The sequence below is a fragment of the Astatotilapia calliptera genome, chromosome 1 (genome assembly GCF_964374335.1).
Source record: "Astatotilapia calliptera chromosome 1, fAstCal68.1, whole genome shotgun sequence".
NCBI classification, from domain to species: Eukaryota; Metazoa; Chordata; class Actinopteri; order Cichliformes; family Cichlidae; genus Astatotilapia; species Astatotilapia calliptera.
The window spans coordinates 36,809,466-36,827,953 of record NC_137422.1 but is presented as its reverse complement, the minus strand read 5'-3'; the positions used below and the strand labels follow the sequence as shown (position 1 = coordinate 36,827,953).

Genomic DNA, 18,488 nt, shown 5'->3' with positions numbered 1-18,488 from the left:
AGGATTAACGTAGCTATGTCAGTTTTAGTTTAAGTGCTTCTTTACATATAGATGAACTGTTGGATTTTCCAGACCAGCAGGTTAAGGGAAGTCGTTTATGGGGCCACACTCTGACCCCCCCCCCCCCCCCCCACCCCACACACACACACACACACACACGTACGTACACCTCCACATTCCAATGTAAGGAACAAACGCTCACTGAAGTATGAATAAAGACTGGGGCAGTTTCTCAGTGCGACTCTCAGTTCTGGAGACTGCCCTTGCTAGCAAGAAGTTCTGTGTGTTTCTCTTCTCTGAGTCTTTACTGAAGAAGTGTTTTAGAGTATATTTCTTAACAGTAGTATAGTGGAAAACAGCTATGTACTACTGATTGAATCACCTTGCGATTTTAATGATTTATAAAGTTGCAGTATGGGCAGGCTGTTGGATGATGTGGAGTTAATTTATTTGCATTAGTAGAGATAAAAGTTGAGCCTCCTCCTTACACATTTCATTACCCCCTCCAGTAGGCGCAATATATATAGATATGTGACTATTAAGGCAATCTATCAGTCATTGCAGATGCTTTGGATTCTTGTTGTCTACTGCTTTTCAACCTTGGATGCTCATTTGTCCCTCCATCCCCTCGGCGTCCTATTACATGCATCCTCTAATGAAGCAGGAATGGAATCACTGTTTGTTATATCAGCGGGGGTCTGAGGACTGTCCTGCATAATTGGGAAGTAAGTGGAATAGATATGTGAATATGAATAAATAAGCCCAATGTAATTAATGAGGACCAATGATTCGACCGGTGATAATTAAATCTGCCGTGTTTTTCAATTTGCATGATTAAGATGTTAGTTAACGTTATGTTGTACCCACACGTTACAGGTTGTTCATTCTCAAAATGTCAACATATCAGAATTCTCAGCACTGCACTTAATTATCTTCAGGAGCTTTAAAACTATCAGCTAAATCAATTAACTTTAATCTGTAACCAATTAAAGTGTGACTTTTAGGAATGCTAATGTGCCACATGTTGTACTTACAGTATATATCGGTTTGCTCAAGCACATACATCGCCAACAAATTTTTCAGTGACTTGAAGCATGGGGGACTGGTTGCTTACTGCTCACTGAGTGTTTAAGCAAGAGCCGTATTTTTTCAGAATTTTTTCTCATACTCAAATTTAAGTTGGATTTTTATGCTGTGTTTCATGATTCAAAAGAGGTCAGAAGTGATTTGCATATTTTGACATTTTAAACAATTCACAGTAGCTCTAAAAAGGATTTTAAAAAACTGCCTGAAATGAGCCAGAGTGGTTTTGAAGGAGCCGAATGGAAGGAACCAGCCTGAGTACTCAATTGTGCTGTTAATATCATACTGTCAAATGGAGAGGGCAGCACTTGACAATGAAGAACAATGAGTATTTCCAAGCCTTTCATGTCTACCCGCCACATGCCTATTGAGTAGAGCTCTTTTACTGATATGCTATTTTAATGTTCCATTGACCAAGACAGCAAGAGAAGGTGAAGAGGAGGAAGAAGAGGAAGAAATAAAGGAGAAGAAAATGTTGTCACTTTTAATGCAGAGTTCTTCCACCCACTGCCATTTTGCAGACCAGCCCAGCTTCCAGAGTGCATTGTAACAACTGATATCCTATTGTAACCCTTCTATTGGCCTACAGGTTGTGTAAATAGCACAAAGATTAGCTAGAGAAGTTTGTGACTGAAGGAAAACCATGGTACTTTTGATCTTTCAATCATTTGGGAAATCCTGGGAGGAGAGTGATTAAGCACTGGTCCCAATAGTCCCACTTCCTTTAAAGCTTTTTTATTTATTTTATTTTTTTACAGTAAAATAGTACTGTGTCTTTTTCACTGTTCACAAACTGAACATGACCATTGCAGTGTTGATACCTTAGTAACTGAAGTGACAGTGACTTACAGGGTTCACTTTAAACTTTATTTATATAAGAACTACAAAAACATGACCTAATCTGATAATCAGTTAATAGTAGGAATAATTTTCTAAGCTAAATGCCTTAAATTGTTTCACTCTAGTTTCTGTATTGTGTGGATTTACTGCCTTTCTCTGTTGTATATAGTTAAAATGAAAATCACACATACACAAACTCCTAGACCCACACAGGTACACACGCACATTTCCAGATGGACATTTTTGGTACAGTATATAAGTACAAAAGCAGAGTTTATACAGTGCTAATAAGTTTGAAAGTACATTTATTTGAGTGTCTTCATAAGTTTATTTTAAGATACATACATTTTTAAAAACTGCAGCAAAAACAAAAATAGATATTATTGTGCACAATTTGCAAAAAAAACCCCAGCATGTGCTACAAAATAAACTATTTTCAAAAGTATAATCAAAGTTCTAAGTGTCCCAGGAACTATATAGAAAGGCACAAAGTCAAACATGACTTTCAATAGCACCAGTGGAGCTTTGAAAGGTCCCAGAGAAAACTACATTTCCAGCGAAAATGGCATCACTTCTGGTTTCCGCAGGTAATGGCGCACATTAAACCATGTGATAGTTTGTGTTGATAAGGTGATGACATTTATTCCAACACAGGAAGTCCTATGAAATTGAATGCATGATATATAAGTAAAGCTCCTCCCTTTTCATATGCAAAAATAATTATTGCTCTAACTTATTTGGTTGCCATTTAAAAAATATATGCAAATGGGATTGTGGGGGCTCCCTTCAACTTTTACGGGTTAAGCAAGCTTTCTTTAAGTAGTTTCTTTTAGTAGTCTTCAGGAATAGTCCATGGCCAGGCTTCTTGAAGGTCATTTAAAAGGTCTTCTTTGGCTTCCCTTTGTTCCATTTTTTTCAAGATGATCTCACATTGATTCAGTACTGATGAGGTCCTAGATCTTAGGAGGCCAATCGATAATTAAAAGTGTTCCATGATTGCTAGGATTTTCTTTTTGCCCCTTTGTTTCCTTTGTTTGTTTGTTTTTAATACAGGTGTGTTTTACTGCATTGGCAATGTGTTTTGGATTACAGTAATGCTTCAAAATGAGGCTGTTATCAGTCAGAGACTTTCCACATGGTATTGCGTAATGGATTAGAATCAGACTCTACTTTTCTATGTTAATAATTCAATTAATTCCCCAACACTGTTGGCTGAAATGTAGCCACAAACTATGGCAGAGCCTCCACTGTGTTTTATTATTGGCTGTGAGCACTCACTGTTGTCTCCTGGCTGCATAGAGAGGAGCTAGAAACGATGTGGAAGGAGAAAACAACAATGGTTCCCATGGTAATCAGAGAACTCAGTGCACTGACCCTCAAATTTGATGAGTAGCTCCAACAGACCCCAGAAATGACATCAGATATCGCTATCCAGAAAAAACCCAGTCCTAGGGACTGCACAGATATTACAGAGGAACCTCAAGCTCCCAGGCCTCTGGTAGAGGACCCAAACTTGAAGGATAAAGACTGCCAACAGAGCAAGTGGGGACGTGTGTTTGAGTCATCATTGCAAGGCACAACAATAGTGATCAAAGTACTAAGTAAAATGTATGATGATCAGGTGATCAGGATCATATTATTATCAAGAAGATTACAATTTTCAAGAGATAACACAGCAGGGAAGATAGAGGTACACTTAGAAGCTATTAGCAATAACACCAATAAAGTCAAGCAGAGCACAGGAGGGATGTCAAGCTAATGGGCTAGTTTGAAGTTTCTAGTTATCTCAACCTTAGCCCAGTGCTGTTTCAAGGCTCACTGCTTATTAAAATGAGTTCTAGGTGTTGGGTTGGAGACTCTGTGAAATTAGTGGGGGCAGCAAAATTATCCCTACTCATGAACTCCTAAACAGAGGATACCCTGGAGTGACTATCTATAAGTGTGGACAAGCTTGTGCTTTAGATGTCGAACAGTCAAGAAATAGCAGAAGAAAACCAACAACAAACTTTATATATGCTAACAATCCCTGTGGTGATGACTTGTTATGTGGAGTCTGAGACGTGGAAATGTGGCACACGCTGCAACAGCTCTGTGATTAATAGTACTGACAAAGCAGTAACTAATGATCGATTGAGGATGCTTGGGTTCCAAAGACCATTTCCCCTTCACTTACTTTGCCTTTTTCGAAGCCATCTGATATTTTGATCACTGGCAGGGGCCATGTCAGTGGAATTAATCACTAATTTAAAGTTGAAACCTTCTAATTTGCACAAAACGCTGCTCACAGAAGGAGATTTTTGAATGATTAGTTAGTTTCAGATTCACCTGATGTCAGTGGAGCTGTTACCCTACCTTTGAAAGAACGTGCAATGAATAACGACAATGCAAGTTTTATGAAAGTGTATATTCTTGTATTAAACATGAATTAGGGCTTGCGCTTTGAAGTTTGACATCTTGTGTTAGGCAGTGTTTATGTGTGTGTGTGTGTGTGTGCGTGTGTGTGACAGAGAGAGGAAGATTAGACTGCATCTAAGAAATATTAGCTTCAGCTACTGTAATATGCCTTTTGGCTGTTTTATTTACTTTAAAGTTTGGAGTATTTTCTGTTTTTTAAATGCACAGCCCCTCCCAAGCAGTCATTCTTATACATTTATCTCTGTCCACACATATCTGCTACGCTTCAAGTGTCAGTCGGTGAAATCTTCATTCATATCGAGAAAGAGTAACATAGCTCAAGATTTACAGCCTTATGCATTATGCAGTAGGAGCTTTTAAAAAAGATGATTGGAGAATTCCCATCTGAAATGCAGCTGCAACATCAAAGCACGAGTGGGAGGAAAATTAAATGGTACAAAAAATATATAATGGTAGACTTGATGTCTTTGCTAATTGGGATGTCTGGCACTTGGGTCAAAAGGGCTCCACCAGGAAAAACCTAAGAGGAACAACTCTGTGTGTTAAGGTAGTAAGGTGTAACAACTTCTTGTGTTGAAGTGATGGGAACGTGACTTATCATTGCAACAAAGAGGAGGCAAATAAGTGCTCAGTGGAAGGAAGTGAGTTTCACAAAGAGATTCGGGGAAAAAGACAGCAATACGACAGTATACTGACATTCTTTTCCCGCTGCGCTAATGAAGCCCCCCCATCCCCCGTGACTGCTGCTAAGTAGCTATACAAACACTAGAGGGCTCTCTATGTGGACAGCAGCACGGGCCTCTGTTGTCACTCATGCACTTTTCTGTACTCACACACACGCACATTCAGGCATGCAATGATGAGCTTGACCTTTTCACTAACAGTCTTAATGAAGACCTGTTTAACCTTTTCCTTTCTCCTTGTTTTCAAAAACTCTGGGATTTACGCCCTTTTTTTATGCTTTTCGTTTCCTTTCTTTTTTTTACACCAACTTTAGTTTCGAAAAATGTAAATAAATGTGACCATTGTATTCTGTGTTCTTTGCTTACCATTGCTTTCCATGGTAGCCCCGCAGTGTGTGTGTCCATCTGTTTATTGTTTAACCATATCAAATGGCATTGTAAATGAGCAACTTGGCTTCGTTTCACCGGTCGTCTGGCCTATTTAATTTCATTATTAACCCGGAGAACCGAAGGCCAACGCATGCGTCACTTACTAAAAGAAGAAAAAAAAGAGAGAGTAGAGAAAACACACACACTGCGATAAGAACCGTTTTACCTGCACACATCTAGATAATACCTACAGCTGCAGCCGGCAATGTGAGACGATAACCTTTGCGCGTCCGTGCCTGGGCAGAGCGGCATGCATTCATTTGTGCGCCTGTTGACCCGACTCCTCATCAACCCAATGAGCGCAGTGGAGGGGAGGCTCTCTTCGCCACCGTGCATCTCTCCTCCATCTCTTCCTCACTTTTCCAGTCGGCCAGCAAGCCTGTAGGAGCTCTTAACTACAACACCAACACTGTCACTCCGCACTGACAAACTGCGGGAAGGATTTCTAGCCGTTTGACTCTCCGGCTTTTGCTTATTTATCCACCGCCTCGAATGAAACGCATTGGAGTTGCTGGCGTTTTAAGGGGAGAAATAATGCAGCACTGGAAAAGGATGCAAGTCTCACTGGTAAGTACAGCCCACCACCATAATATATAAACCTAACAGGTATTATTGAGGTAAATTGGTGTTTTGTGGAGAGGTTGAACAGGACTTCTTATAACCCCTTTCTCCAACGCGTGGCTTCAGCGCATTTTGCCGGGCTCGTTTACAGGAGCGAGGTGACTCGGAGCGACAGAGCAAGTCTACAGAGAGCTCAGCAACTTAGGCTACATCTTTTGTAATTCATGCTTCCGTCACCAGTATAAGCCGGTCGTGTATGTCTGAATGCTTTTTTTGTTTTGTTTTTTTGAATTCTTATGCACGTTTAATGCGATGACACGGAGTGACTGTCTCCTCAAAGGGTAAAACTTCAGATAGAGAGCAAATTTGGGTAATCGGGATACTGCCTCAGACTATTTTAAAGCCATGAAAGGCGAGTAGTAAGCTCAAACTTTGGGGGTTTATCCTTTCATTTTGCTCGTTGACTAGCAATTAAAATCTCCCTGTGTGGGAATTTCCTACCTTGGACAGCTCTTCTTCTTCTTCGCCGCTCTGTTCGCGGCTGAGCTGTCTGGACCGGCTGCTTTCTGGCGGGGAGCTGTTCTGTCTTCTTGGTGCTGAAATCGCTTGCTCTGTCACGCACCACAGAGACTTAAAATGCCGAAGAAATTATGTCAGTGATTTAATGTGACTGATTTTTAAGTTGGCTACGATTTGGCATTTTACCAGTTTCACTTACTCTCTCATCTGTATACAATTCCGTTTTCCTTCTTCTTCTTCTTTAATCTTTTTTTTTTCTTAACCTGTTCCAGGATCTCTTAGTCTCCGGGTCGGTGTCACAGTAATTCGGATCTCTTCACACTTTGTTATAGTGCAGCTTCAGGTGGAATTCATCGTTACTGTCCTTCGGAATGGGACGCTGTAATCACACAGCATATGACCACAGTGAGATTCGGTGCATAGTAAAAGTTACCAAAACTAAGATTAAACCGCGCTGAAAGTAAGCCGTTCTGTGCTCCGGTAGCATCTCCACCTCCATCAGTTTTAGCTGAGGACAACTCAAAGCCAACCCTTTGTACCTGTGCCTGTTTTACCCTCTGATTTTGCATTCAGCTGAACACTGCCCGTCAGACTGAGCGAAGCATTTAAGGAGCCGAAACTGTTCTTGATTGAAGGGCAAAATTTACATTAATTTACTCACTTCTTCTATTATGTGTTCCTGTAACATCAGTCTGTTGTATCCAATTTTGTGTGTTTGTGTTTCTGTGTTTACGGAAACAACTTTATGTTCACGCTTATCAGAAAACAGCAGTTCAAGTGTAATATTGCACATTTGTTTCAGTGAGTAAACATGGCTTTAAATACCACAGCAATTATTTCATCTGGATTACTTGGATATCAGTGAGCTGCAGTGCTGTTGACATGGCTCACCTGCTGCCAGCTTCTCTATTTAAACCTGGTGCTATTGCATGCATGCACGCACCAATATCTAAGGAATATGACCGCAGGCTTTAACAATGCTTAACCCGAAATGTATTGTCAAAACATTAATCACAAGGAACGTGTAATTTCTCAAAATCTATCAGGATAATCCCCAGAACAACAGATTAAAGCAAAGCAATCTGATATTTCAGGATGAATAGCCTCAGAGTGGAGACATAACCATTTGTTCTGTTGTAGCAGAATAATATGAAAACAAGATTGGAGCAAAGGGTCAGGCTGCTACAGATAGATCATTTGTAAAGATGAAGTGACATCCAGACTTCTTATCCTAAAATGAGAATTTATTTTCTTATTAAAAACATCTTTGTTGTATCATTTTGCTACTCTAGAAACCTTTTTTCTTGCCTCTCATGCTATCTGTGTCATCTGATTTCTTCAAATGTTAATTTGACTCTGTTTTTTAGTTTGCTTTTGTTTTGTTTTTTTTCTGCCTCTCTCTGTCTTCATCATCTTCTGACAGCTCCCCACAAAACCAAGAGACAACTAACAAACTGTGATTTCTTCGTTGCAGGTCCCCCCCTCGGAATAATGCCAAATGGATGCTGTGCTAAGAGAGTTACCCCCTCACCAAATGCTATGGAGGTATGCCAAGGTGTGCAAGTGACCTTTACCACACCATGAATGCAAGCACTGCTGTTAAAGGAGGACACAAGTAACCTTTTCTTGTTATCTAACAAGGAGCGGTTGATCTGAAGAGAGGAGGGGGCAAACAACGCGGAGAGAAGAATCCCGTATAACAAACAAACAAACAAACAAACAAAACACACAGCGACAGGATGCCAAAGCGGTCTGAGGAGATGCTCATGGATCTGTGGCTGTCCTTGCTGCTGGTGTGGATTACTTGTGTTCTGTCCGTGTCTATGACTCCTATCATAGGCCAGTCCAAAAGTACACAAACTGGTGGGTCCGCAGTGGTGGCGAGCGGTGTTGGCGAAGGACAAAGATTACTAAGCCGCGCCAAGAGAGGATGGGTTTGGAATCAAATGTTTGTGCTGGAGGAATTTTCTGGACCAGATCCAATTCTAGTTGGCAGGGTGAGTGCTGTGATTGTCAGCATTATATTAAGCTCGCTTATCGTGTGGAAACATTAATTCGGCCATTTGAATGCTCCCTCCATTTTTTTGTTCTTCCCATGGGCAGTGGGAGGGTTGTGGTTGTCAAGGGGAAACAGAGATATGGGGACGAGAGCGGAAGGCAGCGAGAGAGGGTCAGAAAATGCTCATAGAAATAATTAAGCTCCCATCAAATAATGGTGGCACATTTCTTGCTGTTACATTTGGATGTTTTTGCAATCCAAGTTAGTCAGAAACAGAGAAACAAACACAACTGTTAGTTCTTAACTTTTACTTTTTTTGCAAAAAGTAAAGGTACACGATGAGACTGCAGTCCCTGATTTTTTTTTCTTTTCATTTTAAAATGTTAGTGTTGTATTTTGACATGTAAATGCATTCTTTAGACACAGTTTATAGCATCGATAAAATCCTTTGAAATATTAGGTCTATTTTAGCACTGGTTACATTTTCCATTGCGGCTGTGTGATGGACAGAATTGCAGGCTAATCCTGCAGCTAAAGGCCACCTGCTCCCTGGCCTGTGTGGAAGTGTCAGGCAGGTTTCAGGGGAGGGGAAGGCTGCTGGCCAGCCCAGCCAAAGCAGCTTGTTCACAGCTCATTGCTGGGATTCACCTGGGGAGAGTAAGGCTGGCAGCCACGCTCACATCCCTCCCTCAGAATATCACCCAGCCACTCTGGCATGGGCAGGGATTCAGGCCATCAAGCATAATATTTGATCTTGTTCAGTCGTAGTTTTTGCAAACAGTTTATCACAGCTAATATTTGATAATTGGTTAGTATGTCTTTTTTGTTTGACTTTTTGCCGTTGCAGTGAGTTTAATTCTTTATTTCACTCCCTCTGTTATAACTGATGGCTGGACTGATGCAAAAAAGTTGTTTCTATTTTTTTGTTTAAAAAAACAAAACAAAACAAAAAAACAAGGCAAGTGCATCATTTTATTCTCACTTTCCGTCTTTTTTTGTTCTTCGTTTATGCTGAGCGTAGTCATATGGCTGCATCAATTAAACATTTACCACCATGTGGGATTTGCACCTGTGTTTTCTAAATGCCATGCTAACACAAAAATGCTGTTAAGTGATGCATTAATCTTTCAACCGTATCAATTAGGCAGCCACTGCTGAATTTAACAATGGCTGCTCATCGGAATTCTGAAACAAACAAACAGTAACGGATCCACATTTTCCATTCTTGAGCCTGGATTTCACAGGCTAGATGTTCAGTAGCTCACAGCTGCAACTGAACATTTCACACATCATCACCCAGACAGTTATATATCCACAGATATTTAGCCACATAAAACAAGTTTCTAAAAACAGAATAAAGTCAGCACCCTTTAATAAAGATAAATATGTGGATAACACGGTTGTGATTTCAGTTCCAAGCTTACACACACTTTTGCTTTGAATACTGTGCTGTGTGCCCCTGGCCAGAGTGTCAAATGTTCTGCACATTGTCAGCAGAGAATTGGTGGCACAAAATCAAGTTATGTTCTCGGTCATGAAGGATGTGTTCTCTCAAGGCCTCAGTTAATGCTTTGCAAAGTTGACTGTAGGATAGGTTAGTCATAGATATAAGCATCTTCCTGTTGAAGGACAGTGCAAGGATTGGGGTAGGGTTGGGGGGCAGCTCTGGGCAGAGAAAAAGGCAGCTAGCCTTTTTTTTTGTAAAGCGATGATGATGGGTAGCGTTCACTGCAAGGTTAAGTGCTCATGAGTATGCCTGGCAGAGCTAAGATAAGTCCTGTGTTAGACCAAGATGGCACTGCATCCCTTTAAGACTATAAATCTCTCTTCCTTTCTGTCTCCTTTTCTTCCCCTTTCCCAGTGTTTCTCGTGCTTAATTAAAAAATGAATCAAATGGGTGGGAGGTGTGATTCAAATGGGTCACAAAGCTCTCTGTGTATTTTGCACAATTTTCTCTGCTGTGTGAGGCCGCCTGTGTCTGCAGTTGCGGGATGGTTGTCAGCGAAGTCCAGGCCAAGACTGGACTCTTTCCATCCTATAGCTTTTTTTTTTTTTTTTTGCTGGTGCACTCTGATGACTATACAAATACTGGTAACAAGAGTAAGAGATTGTATTTGAGAGAAATTGTGCCATTGATTTTTAACTGTGTGTCAGCCACGGTGCTCTCTCCCAGCAGAGACTATTAGCATAAATGCAGGAAAGGAGGGGGAGGACAGGGAGGTGTGGAAGAGTGAGAAGGACGGCCATAAGGCGTGACAGCCCCCTTCCCTTTTGGTGTTCTTCTTCAGCGCATCGTTTCTCGACATTGTGATTCACTGAGCGGCGTGCTCGTCAACCCCCGTCAGTCCTGCTTGTGTCGCGGAAGCAGACATGCAGTACCTGTTAAAGTGAAGTCAGGGAGACAGCTGTGAAATCTTGTTGCTGTAGCTTAAAACGAACAGCGTTGGAAGGGATTTTAGGATTACTCATCATCAGCTAGGATGGTTCAGAAATATCCCATCATTAAGAACAGAGAGCTAGTTCATATGGACACATGTTTGCTCATCGATGACAATGAGTGGGAGATACCAATACCACTTGAGCGCGTAAAGACTCTTATGGAGACCACTGGAAACCAGGCAGAGGGTAATTTTGGGCAAAGCAGCTCTCGATTTACCATTGCATTATCACAATGGTGAAAAATAGCTTTTATTTTAGTATAAAAAAGAGTATTGTAGTCGAATTTCGGACTTTTTTTTTCTGCGTTTCTGTACAATGCCTGGCAAGGCATTAGCCATGTTTACCAACCATTTTGCATCTTTAATCAGAGCAATTTCAATTATTCAAACATACAACAAAGAAACTCAATTACACCAGGCCATTAAAGGCAAAACATTGCCTTAGAACAGAAGACAAACACTGAACAAATTGCTGTGTTTGCACCAAAGAGATATCAGAATGTGTTTTCTTTGTAGTGCAAGGCAGATTGATGGCAGTTTATGAAGGAACAATCTCACAGTCTCAGATTTAACTCTTAGCTTTACTTCCAGGCAATCATTTAGCATATGGTGTAGTATTGCTAATGATGGATTCCAGGGCTGAGTTGTACTCAAAATGTGTTAAACTGAGTGATCCCTCATCCTATTGTCTAGCACTTTTATTCACCACAGGACTGAATGCGCTTTGTGTTTTTTTCACAAAGAGAATAATGGACCATTAATATTCATCAATTCAGGTGAAACTATAAGATTGCCAAGAGTGACAGTGATGCAGAAAGAAAAATCTGGCTTTGATTACCGATTCAGCAAAGACAACAGATGAATCTCTACAAAAAAAAGAAGAAAAGAAAATGCTTTGTCTTTCTTCACATAGGTTCTTGGGGTAGAAAATGCAAGCTTTATTCTTCCAAACAAGCTGTTTGACAGAACTCCCAACGAGAAGAGCCAGAGCACTATCAGATTGGTGGTGTAATATAAGTCTGCTGGGTGTTTTGCTGGAAGCTAAGGTGATATTCTGTAGCTCTGTTCCCCCCTAAAATTGAAGACCTTTTTTCTTGTACTGACTTGTGTGAAATGGTTCAATCTTCCGTTCTTGTTTTCCCCTTCAGATGTACGTTCAGGTGAAACTGAAAGATCACAGCTTGAACCCATCCGCGTGTTCCTTGGAAAAAATGTGTCCCCAGTATGTGTTTATTTATTTATTGAATTTTGTATTTGAAAAGGTAAAATTCCCATCACTTCACATGATATCAGAAGAGAATGTTATTTTTTTCAGTCTGTTTATTGTCTCAGTCTGGACCTGAATAGATTACGATTAGCTAGCACAGTTTTTCGAATTCGGTTCAGATCTTTTTGTTACTTTCTGTGCTTTGGACTGCTATTACAAGATGTGGCATATCACTCTATAAATACTGATGCAAGCTACTTTTGCTCAGCTGGATTGCCTCTCTCAGTCTCTGTCCCCCACTTCTACCTCCACCTCTTTCTCCTTCTTTCTCTCTGTGAAGGGGTGATTATGGAGAGAGTGGCTCTTGAGCCCAAGTAAGCTTGCCTCTGGGGCTGATGGGGTGTGGTACAATGACATTGTTAAAATTTCTCAGAGTGTTTGGCTTTGGCGATGTGAAGCAGTGAGGCAAAGCTAAGGCGAGATTGAGTCCTGAATACAGCTGCCAGAGAAGCCTCAGACTCCCTGGTCCCGCTAAAGGCGCCACTGTTGCCGCTCGAGCAGATCAAAGGTTGAGCTTGCTCCTTGACTCAGTAGTGCCGATTTGGCCTGACGTTAATGAGGATCGCCCACCTTTATCTGAATTTACTCTGGCTCCAACTGTTGAACGGATATCTGGCTATGTCCTTGATTGATGGATGAGGAGTGGGAGTTAATGAGAATATTAGCCGATTTATTGCCAGTGATTGATAGCCATTATGACACATAAATTATAAGCATTGGCTCAGATATAATTAATTCTGAAATATAGCCCAAATTAGACACAGGTTCCAGTGCCATAGTGAGAGGGTTGAATAAAAAAAGCTGTCACCAAATCCAGAAAAGGAAAGCCCATCAATGTTTGTTGGACTTCTTTCCATTCCATTTGGTTTCTCACTCCCACAACAGCTCCTGGAATACAGCTCTGTAATCTCTCTTCAGGCAGCACCACACAGATCCACATTGAGCTACAGCTCCTCTGTCTTCCAGCTCTTAGATCTCCATTCCCTCTTCATTTGCAGTTTAGAGAAAAAAGCAACCCCCCCCCCCCCCATTCCCTTAAAAAACAAACAAACAAACAAACATTAAAAACACTCTAACATATCCCTGTCCACTACTTCCTGCACCTTCCCCTGCCCTGTTACCACACTCTCCTCTTTCCCTGTGTGCCTCACCTGTACAGTACATCACTAATGCCAGCAGGGCCATTATATCAATGGGCCATGGTCACCCCCCCCCCCCCCCCCTTCCTTTTTTCCAATTTCTCTCTCTGTCTGTCCCTCCCAGTCTGTAATAAAATACTGGGCCCAGTGATGGCTCTGATAGAGCTGTGGGATCACATTAGTGTTGCCCTCGAAGAGCTTGACAGGTTGTCTATGGCTTTGTATTGTCATCCTGGTTCCCATTAACAAGCTGCATATGTGTATGTGCATGCGTGTGTTGTACTCCAGTCCATTCAGGAGTGTTGAGACAGACTAAAATGAGATGAGCGGACACCAGCTTGGATGGAGTATATTTAGACATTAGGGTTATGTGTGCAAGAGTAAATACAGTGTGTCCACGAAGCTTTATAGCTGGTCTATCTTAGCAAACATTTGCTGGGTTTTCACTGTGGTCATATTTCTGAAAGATTTCTCTCTAAACTGCACGATATGTGCTTTGAGCAGAAATTGCAGGTTGAAATCTACAGTGTTTCAAATTTCCAGGTGATCTCATCCTCACTGGCCTGATTACCTTTCCAGTGTACTGACAGTGCTTGTAGCTTAAATGTTATTGCCAAGAATTTTATTTTTACCAGCATGTCATTTAGTATAAGTATGATATGCCATATTTAAAAATATCACTGATTTCATTTCCCCCTTTATGTGTTTTTAAACACACACACACTCACACACACCTCACAACCAGACTTCCACAGATCACAATTTCCTGCTTCTCCTCTCACATACAGCCACTGCTTACATACAATTACACACTATATTTCCTCCTTGTGTATTTTCTTATGGGAGCTGAAATAATGTTTCAGTTCAGTGTATCATAGGGGATGCACCTCGTCCGCCATCCCTGGAAGCTCTCTTGTGTACATGCATCAGCTGCAATAATAATTTAACAGGAAAGCACATCCATTCACATGGCTTCAGAGTCCCTGAGCAAAGTAACAAGCTTGCTGCTATCACTCACATCTGTGGCTCAGCATGATTAAATCCATGTTGTACAGTGAGTAGCTCATGTGGGGGCCACTTTTCCGAGTTTCTGCATCAGTACTAATTCATAACAAATGGTCCCTTTATGGTTTCACCTTGGACTGCATTGCTGCGATTAGCTTGCTCCCATGTCACTGTTTGTCAGTCAACAGTGTCGAACTCTTCCAGCTATAATCCAGAGAAACACTATCCTCTCATTAAGTCCGAATCTTAACTACCCCAGCCCTCTCTTAACTGCCTTCCCTCCCCTCAGCTCTCATCTCCTCCTGCTTCCCTCACTCTCCCTGGCTCACCGGGCTTGGCCTGTGCTGGCTGTGCGGAGGTGGAGCGCTTAGTGGGCTAAATCATCTGGCACTCTGCCTTGAACTTTGCTCTAACTAATTTATAGGAATTAAAGCGGTTCACCTCACAGGCTTGGCTGATGCATTGTTTTGTCTAAATTAGCCATGTTTCTTTTAAAAATGGGCTCAATTTTGCTTTGTTTGATTACATCTTTTTTTTCATCAAGAGTTAAATTTAACAGACTCGAGTTTTGTCTTTGCTGAAAAGTTTGTTGATTTCTTAGGCAAAATATTATGCGCAGCTAAATTAGGCAACAAGTTATCTGAATGATGTTGGACATTCTGCATACTTATAAATATGGATTGTGTTTTCAAGTCAAATCGCTGGCCAAGCATTAGTAGCAGTAAATGAGGTTACAATTATTCAAATCTGATTTTTCAGATGAACAGATTATGAATATCTGAAACCTGCTAATTGGCCCTTGCCTCTGCCATAGTCTTTTGTGGGCATGAGGCACAGAACCAGCAGTAGTAGCTAAAGATGCTTGCTTCCATGCCAGTGTGCTCTTGTGGGCTGGATGTTTGGCTCAACTCCCCAGGAAGCTCCTCTCCTATGGACAGATCCCAGCGTATGTGAAACGCTGCAGGCAGCTGCAGGCGGCTTATCCCTGCGCCTCTGCTCCCATGCACGTCCCATCAGCCAAACTGGGACTGCCGGAGTAATCTTGTTAAGAATGGATGTTGTTATTGTGTGACTGGCTGTGCATTTGGCTTCACGGTTAGCTGGGAGCACACGTGGGCTGGAGCAGGAGAGACAATGGGGAAGGAGTTCTGGATCAGTTGGAGGGTGAGTGCCTATTTCTGGCACTTAAAAGATGACAGTCCTCAACATTTTTCCTCTGCTTCCTTACTGGCACACCTTGGCTTCCCTCCTATTTCTTCCCTAGCTAGTCCCTAGCCCCCTCCTCACCTGCCTCATGCAATATAAAAACAAAGTGGCCTTAGTAAACAGTGGGTGTGACATTTACTTGAAGATTGGTGTCTTCACCTATAACGGGTGTTAAAGATGATGATTATCATTACTGCTGAGTTGAAGGCTCGGGGTTGCTCACCTCAATCACGAATGTGACAATAAAAGAAAACACACACACATACATAAGGAGAATTGGCGGCGCCATCCTTTGTGCTTGCTTCTGCCTTAATGCAACCACTCCTGACTCGGGTATCTGGGTGCCAACAGACTGTGGCTTTGACCTTTCTCACAAATGAATTATTTTGGTTTAATGATCCTTTCTGCAGAAAGAACAAAAAGATAGCTGAAATAATAGCCAAGGGAGGCGACAGAGAACGTAAAAGGGCAGCACCCACACACCCGCCATACTTTACTACCCAACCTTACTTGCATTCTACCTGTGAATACACCTGTATCCCTTCAATAAACCTTCTTCCTAGTGTTTGTGTCTCCAAGGTGCATGCGATACAGCTAGCCTGTGTCTTATAAATCAACTAACTTCAAGAAAAAAAAGTATATGTATATGTAAGAAGCAGGTGGCGATGATGGAAACACATGCGTCTTTGTGTGTGTGAAAGTGACACTTTGGATAGTTCCCCCTCCTCCGATGTTTGATTAAGTCTTCTTTTTTCTGTCAGATCAGAAAAGGGGGTGGGATGTGAAGAGGAAGGGGGGATGGAGTGTGTGTGTGTGTGTGTGTGGGGGGGCTGCATGAAAAATTCAAAACGTTATAATATAAAATCCAGATGAATCATGAATGCTTAATGGGAATCAGGGCCGAGCATGCAGGATGTTGAAAGTGTTCTCAAAGATTCCTGGTGTATGTGTGTCTACTAGTGGAGCATGCACAACGAGGGACACGGCATGTTACGTTGCCTCTCTCAGCTGCTCTCTGCTCTCGATGGCAACAAAATGATGTGCTGAGGGACACCGAATAGAGGATGCCAGAAACATGTGAAAAGCTTTTAGGGGCTATAGGCCGTCTGTTACTGAAGTCTGGCTAATTGCCTTTATCCTAGCGGTAAATGCTTGTTGTTCTGCTTGTGGAGCGGACATGCACCAATGGTCTATCTGATGAAATATTAAAAAATCTTCACCAATGCGTGGTCTTCTCTATTGTGGTTTAATGAAATGCAAAGTTCCAAGAAAAACTGCTGCTATTATGAATAATAGAACATCCAATTAGTGTAACATCATCGTAAATGAGTTTGATGAAAGACTGGACTTATGTAATGTTGGAGGAGGGTGAACATTTAGTTAAGTTATCAAAGCGTTTAAATGTAGTATCATTGCAGAGGTTGATTACTTATGGCTTAATGGTGATGTCATACATGAATAAACACGAGTATTTCTTTTGGTTAAAGCTAATAAGGATGATTTCACAGACAAACTGATGTTTGAATTCTTTACTTTTATTTTGTTGTTTGTTTTTTGGTTTTACACAAAAAGGTTGGAACCATTTTTGTACATAAATGTAGAAACAGCACTGAGAGCCCAAGCACTCAAGTGATATCTGAAAGCCAGAGTTATTTTCTATGGTAAGCTAGTGATTGAAAAATGTTGTGTTACATGAATGTTGACACAAGACTCTCAAGAAGCTCTCAAAAGCCAGTTATCTAATATTGCCCCGAAGGCTGGACTACCAACTGGGTTATTGCCCTCAGCCTCCAGACCCAGAGCCCTGGGTTTAGTCTACTTCATTTATGTTCGTGTAATTTCTTTAACTGCAAATTTGTTACAAATTTGTAACTTTGATGAAGAGTATGAACTATTACATCATCACAGACCTCACGGCACCACTTGTGCAATCTTGTTCAGAGACCTTATTTACTTTATTTAGTAATGAACTCATTTGTCCTAATGATGTTTCAAATCAAATTGCTTTATTTTTTTTCCTGTTTCTGCAATTAACACACAGAAAACATCTCACAAGGTTACATTATTTCTTTAGTGATGCATTGTATGTGTCTTGTACTTCTATGATGACATTAATCATTTTTAAAAATGCATTGTTCACTGTGTAAAATTAGTAATAAATGGCCTAATTTACATATTCAAGAAATCTGGCAAATGTTCACAATTTGTGGCATTTTTAATTACTTGAAGTGGATGGATTACTTACCAAGTTGTTTCTTTGTCAGATCAAGAGTGCCGGTTGGTTTCTGGGTAACAAAGAAAAAAGATAAAGTGAAATAATTAGTAGTTTCAGCATAAGCCAACAAGAATCTTTATGCCCTTGGGCACCTTAAGAGGTTAATTCAGCCATAGTTCCTTCTCATTCAGCATTACAGTAATATCATAAAGAAGATTGATTGTTTCACTCACTTCTTGATTAGATTTAGGCATCATGAGATACTTGAGAACAAAAATCATGGTTTTGGTAAATATTCACAATGTCAGTTGTCATGTTAAAAGGGAACTTCTGATTTAATGCCCAAGTGTGAGCATGTGATGAGCTCAAAGTAAGAGCAGCATTGTCTATCCCACATTATGCAAAGGGGGTGTCTTTAATTTTTTGTCCTGTTACCTCAGTCGTACTGGCTGCATCAAAGGAGTTGGTGCTTTGATTTCTGCTTCCTGTGGCCTGCATGTCAGAGTCCTCGGATAAGATACATGATAAGGAAAGTGCTGCATGTATACAGTAAAATTATTGTGTGTGTGTGTGTGTGTGTGTCCGTGTGTGTGTGAACAGATGAATGGAGCTTGTAGTGTAAAGCAATTTGAGTAATCAATAAAGCCCTATATAGATGCAGTTATTTTTATTTGTATGTTACCCTGTAA

The 18,488-nt window shown here is 41.0% G+C and overlaps 1 protein-coding gene across 2 annotated transcripts in view; it reads left to right on the top strand.

Annotated features, from left to right (window-relative positions):
• Window positions 1-5,066: 5,066 nt before the first annotated feature.
• The window catches only part of cdh8 (cadherin 8), a 99,885-nt gene continuing 86,463 nt past the window's right edge, over window positions 5,067-18,488 (top strand). Inside the window, exons 1-2 of one of the 2 annotated variants that reach the window (XM_026175553.2) lie at window positions 5,067-6,017; window positions 8,005-8,527. In XM_026175553.2, the coding sequence (XP_026031338.1) occupies window positions 8,270-8,527 (258 nt within the window). In that variant the 5' untranslated portion in view covers window positions 5,067-6,017; window positions 8,005-8,269. The remainder of the gene's footprint in view (window positions 6,018-8,004; window positions 8,528-18,488) is intronic. The other variant, XM_026175534.2, reaches the window with a different exon arrangement.